Source organism: Silene latifolia, chromosome 4 (genome assembly GCF_048544455.1).
Source record: "Silene latifolia isolate original U9 population chromosome 4, ASM4854445v1, whole genome shotgun sequence".
Lineage (NCBI taxonomy): Eukaryota > Viridiplantae > Streptophyta > Magnoliopsida > Caryophyllales > Caryophyllaceae > Silene > Silene latifolia.
In genome coordinates this window covers 73,420,254-73,427,447 of record NC_133529.1, presented here as the reverse complement: position 1 = coordinate 73,427,447, position 7,194 = coordinate 73,420,254, and the positions used below count along the sequence as shown (strand labels likewise).

Here is a 7,194-nt window from a genome sequence, read left to right as displayed (position 1 = left end):
AAAAAGTGACTTGACAAAAAATTGGAGGGGTTTTATTACCTAATAAAAAAAAAACAAAAAAAAAAGACAAAAATTGGAGGGAAAAAATTGAGTTGACGATAATTGATACAGTGGACTTTGTAAAAATTGTTGCTTTTTGCATAAACAACTTTTGGTGGGGTTTTGAAGGTTAAATTAGTAAACAAACAATTAATACCCCACCTTTTTGCCTTTTCTTATTTTTTGTGCTAAAAGCAAATGCAAACTATTCAATGGAATGGAGGAAGTAGTTACTAATGAAACAATTCGCACATTTGGGCTTCATGAAAACTGTTGGAATTGAACTAGTTGCACTTGCACCAAAAAAGATAACAAAAAAAAAAGGCCCAAAATTCCACGAAGCATCTCTCAAAACCCTAGTTTATCAGATCGACGCATTAAAACCCAATCAATAAGTAAAAAATCAAGAGTATCTAGGGTTTCCGCCATTGACGTCGCAAAATGGTACGTTATCTTACTACCTTTCTTCCTCTCGCTTTCTACTTCAATGGCGGATCGATTTCTTCGATTAGTTTCGCATTATACTATTATGTTTTGATTGATTGATTGGCTGATGATGATATATGTAAATAATAGGGTAAAGGAACAGGGAGTTTCGGAAAGAGGAGAAACAAGACGCACACATTGTGTGTAAGATGCGGTCGTCGGAGTTTCCACCTTCAGAAAAGCCGCTGTTCTGCTTGTGCTTTTCCTGCTGCTCGTACCAGAAAATGTTAGTAATCTATTTTCTGTCTATCAATTAGTTATTGATCTGATGTTTGATCATTATTGTTATATTTGCTTGATATAGTACGGAGTATACTTTTTAGTTGATTTGGTTTAAGTAAAACGGGGGAGAAATTTGATCAGTTTGATTTCTGAGTGATGTTGGTACTTTTTCATGATCTTGTTGATTTACAATTCGGCGTAATGTCTACTTTTTATTCCATTCTAGTCATTTGTTTACTTTGATTAAAATGTCTCTCAAAAAGAATTAAAGGGTAATCAAATGATTGGGATGGAGGGATTAGTTTATTTGATTGTTAGGAGAGAAGTTGGTGTGATGGTGTCACATTTTGTTGAAATGTAGTTTGATTAGCTTATTGACAACAATTTTCCGGTAGTGCCACATTCGATCCTATATGTGGTCGAGATACGGAAACACTGAGAGGCTGTTTCTCCATGACTGTCTGGATTATGTTTGCTTACATTAACAGGGTTGCAAGTTTTGGTCATTAGGGACTGGGCCACTGGCGTTATTCTAGTGAAATGTTGGCTGAAATGGACGACATTGGTTATTAAGTTTTGCTATCTTGTAGATAGGATACCATTGTTTATAGTGTTTCTTGTCTAAGCATGGTTTTCAGTTTAATTGTTGTCTAACTAGGATGAAGGTGGTTGAAGCATGTTTTTTTCTTTTCCTTTTAAAATATTCTACATTATGTAAACTGTGGAGAATTACTCAGGTTGGTGGTAGGGTTTATGTTCTGTTTGGTACAAATTTTCTCTCTGTTTACTTCTGTGATTAAAATAGAGATTGGGGTTTTTCTACTTTTGTGATGGAGATTGAAGTGTTTGTATATTGTGGAATGTGTTTTGTACTCTGTTTGTCCACATTCTGTTAACATTATCATTTTGTGGGCTCTTTCTGTCAATAGTTTACATTTTTTTAAATTAAGGTATGCAGTTACAACTAATTTACACTCACCATCTCCACCTCCATACCCAACCAAACCCAAGTATTATTTGACCCATTCCACATAACTCGGCAACCGCTGAAGGGATTTCCACTGGCTACCCCATCTCCACCTTAGTTTAAAAAAGGGCGCCTCGAGTGTGACTTAGGCATGCCTTGGATGAGGCACTATCCAAAACCTACCTGGCATTTTAGGTGTGCCTTTTAGACAAGGCTCACCTAACGAAGGTTACTTGTACATACTTTCTTTGTTTTTTTCTTTGATGGTTATTCCCATTTCGTTTTCACATTACCCCTACCTTCTATTGTTGTACATGTTAGCCAGCTTGAAAACTCCTACAAAGGGTATTGTTGCCCAAATTATATTTGGAAATTACAAATTTGGTACCAAAAATATTGGTCCTCGCACTAAGAGCTTCCATGTGCCTTGTGTCTCTATAAACTAATGTCTCGACTGACTGCCCATCTCACACACATCTCGACCAACCTTCCAATTTTCAGCCCAACCACTCCAAGTTGACCGCAACCATAACTTGTTTATCTCGGCCCTCGGTTCCCTGAGTTTACCATGGCCCCATTTCAACCTTAGTCCCCACCATGCCATGAAGACCCTAGCCACCTCAACTGGATGCGAGAGAGAGAGAGAGAGAGAGAGAGAGAGAGAGAGTATATCTTAGTGTCCGAGTGCTATATCTTAGTGTCCGAGTGTTGATTATAAGCAGTAAAAAAACATACTCCCTCCCAGGGTTGCCGAATATGTAATACGCTCGATACGAATTCGTATTACGAATTCGCGATTCGCTCTATTGAGCGTATCCGATACGTTAAGCGTATTAAAAATAATATAATTCGCTAATACGTATCGATTCGCTTAATGTACAAAACAAATAAAATAAAAAATATTTTTAACAAAATACTTAAATTAATGATAAAAGAAATTTGAAACTTCCAATCTTTTTAGCAAAAGTCAAAAATCTTTTTCCAATAAGTAATTGTGTAAAATATTAAGAGTCAATGTTCCAAATTCCAATCACACTAATAAAATATCAATAAAACAAAAAAAATCTTTACAGTTCCCAATAAAGACTTTTCTACCCGAATTACCAATTCCCATAAACTTCTTCATCAGTTCATCTCCTTCCCAATACCCATAAACTTCTTCATCAGTTCATCTCCTTCCTTCATTTATCTCCTTCCCAATACCCATAAACTTCTTCATCAGTTCAAACAGCCTTGAGCCTTCATCTTCTTCCTTGATCCTCCATGCTCGTCATTCATCAATGGTGACCAAACAGCTTCATCTTCTTCCTTGATCCTCCATCCTCGTCCTTCATCTCAATTTTCCTTTGAATCATTTCCATTTTCCACCATATCAAAATGTAAGTATCTTTCATTACTTAGCTTTTTTTCTCAGTTTTCCTTGTTTTCGCACAGTATTCCAATTCGCTCTATCTGAGCGAATTCTTACCGTATTAGGGCGAACTGATACGCTAACGAATCACGAATTGATACGATCGTATCGATTCGCGATTCGCTAGGGTTTGGAGCGAATTCGGCAACCCTGCTCCCTCCTACACATTCGAAACTACTCATCCCTTACTTTTTTACACAATTATCAAGGAAAACAATAGAATATTGTATGTATTTGTAATGTGGCGGGGTAAGAAAAACAAAGATATAACAGTGAAGTATTAAATAAGATAATTTTTTGTTTACTTAAAAGTGTGAAAGATATGGACGACAAGGTTCTGGTTCAGGATAACGAGATAAAGGCTAGATGGTGTTCTTACTTTGATAATTTATTCAATGGACATCAGGAACAAGGTTTTGGGGATGTAGAGGTAACACCAAGCATGGTTAATCGGGAATTTGTGCGTAGAATACAAAAGAGTGAAGTTAGAAAGGCGTTAAGGAAGATGGGGTCAAAGAAAGCGAGGGGACCTGGATGGTATACCCATAGAAGTTTGGAGGTGCTTCAGGGAGAAAGGGATTGAATGGGTAACCATGCTCTTCAACAAGATTTGGAGGAGCAACAAGATGCCATCGGCTTGGAGGAAAAGCACTCTAGTCCCTTTGTACAAGAACAAAGGTGATGTCCAAGAGTGTTCCAATTATCGGGGAATTAAACTTATGAGTCATACAATGAAGTTATGGGAGCGGGTAATCGAGCAAAGGCTTAGGAGATATGTAGACATCTCGGAAAACCAATTTGGATTTATGCCCTGGAGATCGACTATGGATGCGATTTTTATCATGAGACAACATGGAATACCATCAGGACAAGAAGAAGGATTTGCATATGGTTTTTATTGACTTGGAAAAGGCATATGATAGGGTACCAAGAGAAGTACTTTGGTGGGCTTTGGCGAGAAAGGGTGTGTCGCGAAAATATATTGACCTCATAAAGGACATGTATGAGGGGCTAGTGCAAGTGTTCGCACTAATGTTGGGAGAACTAAGAATTTCCTATTACCATCGGGTGCATCAAGGTTCCGCACTTAGTCCTTTTCTCTTTGCTATAGTTATGGATGAGTTGACAAGGGATATTCCGGACGACATCCCTTGGTGTATGATGTTTGCTGATGATATTGTGTTGATTGATGAGACAAAAGAGGGGGGTGGAGAGAAAGTTGGAAGTGTGGAGGCGGACCTTAGAGACTCGTGGGTTCAGCCGAGCGAGTAAGACCGAGTATTTGAGGTGTCGATTCACTAAGGTGGCGGGGTTGAGATCGACGAGGGCGGGGAGTATTATTTTCGATGGGAATGTTGTTGAGGGTTCGATTTCTTCAGATATCTAGGATCTATTATTCAAAAAGATGGGGAGTTAGACGGAGATGTGGCTCACATAATTAAAGCGGGATGGTTGAAATGGAAGAGTGTTTCAGGGTTTCTATGCGATAAAGATATGCCCCAAAGATTAAAGGGAAAATTTTATCGCACGGCAATTAGGCTCGCCTACTTTACGGCTCCCGAGTGTTGGGCGTGAAACATTGTCACATTCAAAAGATGAGTGTGGCGGAGATGCGCATGTTGAGGTGGATGTGCGGACATACAAGGAAAGATCGGTTAAGGAATGAGGTGATTAGGGAAAAGGTAAAAGTGGCGCCAATAGAGGACAAGATGATGGAAAACCGATTAAGATGGTTTGGCCATGTGAGAAGGAGACCTATGGGCCACCGCTTAGGAGGCCGGAGACTTGGAGAACGAAAAAAGGTCCTTAGAGGCAGAGGAAGACCGAGACAGACATGGTTGAGAGTGATAGAGCACGATATGAGAGTTCTGGGGCTTGAGGAGAGTATGGTGACGGAGAGGGCACAATGGAGGGAAATGATACATGTGGATTTTTAGTATTTGATGTTTTTGACAGATTTAGTGTTTTTTTTATTCATTTAATTTAAAGAAATTAATTTATTTATTTTTCTCTCCTGTATTACACACTTTTTCAACAACCACTTTCTTATAGTTTTGACCTGGTTCATTCCGGATCCTTAACTCTATTTCGGTTTTTAAAAATCGCTTTAATCTTTTCTCTTGATTTAAATTTTAAGTTTTTATAAAAGAAAGACGGAATTCGATTTTAAAACCTCTAAGTTCACCTTGACTTTCCATTACATTTTCGTTCTCCCTTTTTGTTTTTCATCTTCCCTTTTTATTCGCATTTTGAGGCGTGCGTTCACCCATGGACAGTTCGAAAGGATGATTCATGTCAGCCGACCCCAAATCATTTTGGGATTAAGGCTCTGATGTTGTTGTAAAAGTGGAATGGGTTTACCCAAAATGGAAAATGGGTAGTTTGGAATCATGGTCCATGGAATGGTTAGGAGGGAGTACTTCTGAAAGTTTAAGTTTATGGATTTTCCTCCGACAAGAATAATTAAAATCCCTCCCACATAGAAATGATTTATTTGACAACCTCCCTCACAACCTTCACTCTTCCCTCCTCTCCTCTCCATCCCCCTCCTCTCGCTTACCTTCTTGTTTTGTGTCTTAACATGGGGGTAAGTGTGCATCTTTGAAATCCTTTATTTGTGAGAAGTAAAGCATATTGTATATAACGTCAAATTATTGTTGATATTTTTCTATATAGGTAGTCGCCTTGTCGGTGGTGAAGTATTGACTATTGAATTTCCTTCCCGTCATTGTTGTAGAATGAAAACTAACGTCGACGTTAGTTATGCAACTTATTTTGCCGCTTTTTTGTATTGTGGATAAAAGTTGGCAAAGTATCTATTATCAGCAGGGTGGTTGAAATTGGAAAAGTATTGCCTATCCGTGTTAATTTCAATCTCCTACAATTCTAAGTATGGGCTATATGAACTTTGTGGGATCTAGAATATATGTGGCGGTTGTAGTGTTTAATTGTGTGCAACGACTTTTAGCTGATAGTTGAACATTGTTAGCTATTATGGCCGACGTTTGATTCTTAAATTCCTTATGGCAGGCAGACAATTAACAGACAAAGCCAATTTATCTTGACACAGTTACGGCGGAACTAGATAAATTGTCCTTTTGTCTGCCTCACTGTGCCATAGTTCACTACCACAATTCACGACTCGTACTTCAAATGCAATTTCTTGACTTTTAATTTGTGAATGTTCTACATCTTTGCCCTTAGGATACACTTCAAGGAAGTTTGTTCTAGGCTGATTCCTATCCTTTGTTTTGTCGATGCCCTTTAAATCCTGACGTATGTGTCTGATTGCAGATAACTGGAGTGTGAAGGCAATCAGGAGGAAGACAACCGGAACTGGACGTATGAGGTATCTTCGTAACGTGCCAAGAAGGTTCAAGACTGGTTTCAGAGAAGGTATTGTCTGATATCGATCATTTCTTAATCATTATCGTCTTTTTTTTTTTTTGTGTTTGTCCTCGAACTTTCTGTTCTTTACCTTGTACCGTGTCATTTGGGTGTTAATCAGGTACACAAGCAGCCCCAAGGAAGCAAGTTGCAGCTGCCTCTTAAAGTTTAGTTCCTTGAGTTTTATCGAACCAGTAATTGCTTTTACCAGAGTTTCTACTTGATTTGTGGATTAGTCAATTTGTATTAGTAATGAGATGTTTAGCTTAAAATTATCACAAAGATCAGGTTTACCATTGTCGTGTCTTTTTAGGGAGTTTCTTGAGCTTGATCATCTGTTATAGTCGGGTTGTTTTGGTTTAGTTCTAAATGTTGTCAGTGTTTAGTTATCAAATGATGGACCAGTAGATCACTTACTACAAATTTTCAGTCAAGTATCAAAGTTTGATACAGCATCAAATTATTTCACTTGGACCAGTAGACTCAACACTCAAGATGTTATCGATCCGGACCTAAACGTACTCAATCAGCCAGCCCTAACTCGTCATCCTTGTTGATGCGCTGATAAATCATTTTTAATTTAGAAACAACTGAAGTACAAAATAAACCTAAACCTACATTGAACTAGGGATGACAATTTCACTCAATCCGCTCTAAACTGATCCACCCGAAGAATTTTAAT

The 7,194-nt window shown here is 38.2% G+C and overlaps 1 protein-coding gene across 1 annotated transcript; it reads left to right on the top strand.

The window, feature by feature from the left end:
• The first annotated feature begins 268 nt into the window (after positions 1–268).
• LOC141653578 (large ribosomal subunit protein eL37x) lies at positions 269–6,980 on the top strand. The gene is made up of 4 exons (XM_074461399.1): positions 269–483; positions 616–751; positions 6,420–6,521; positions 6,634–6,980. Exons 1-4 carry the CDS (start codon positions 481–483, stop codon positions 6,675–6,677), a joined length of 285 nt encoding a protein of 94 aa, XP_074317500.1. The 5' UTR covers positions 269–480; the 3' UTR covers positions 6,678–6,980.
• Positions 6,981–7,194: the final 214 nt, after the last annotated feature.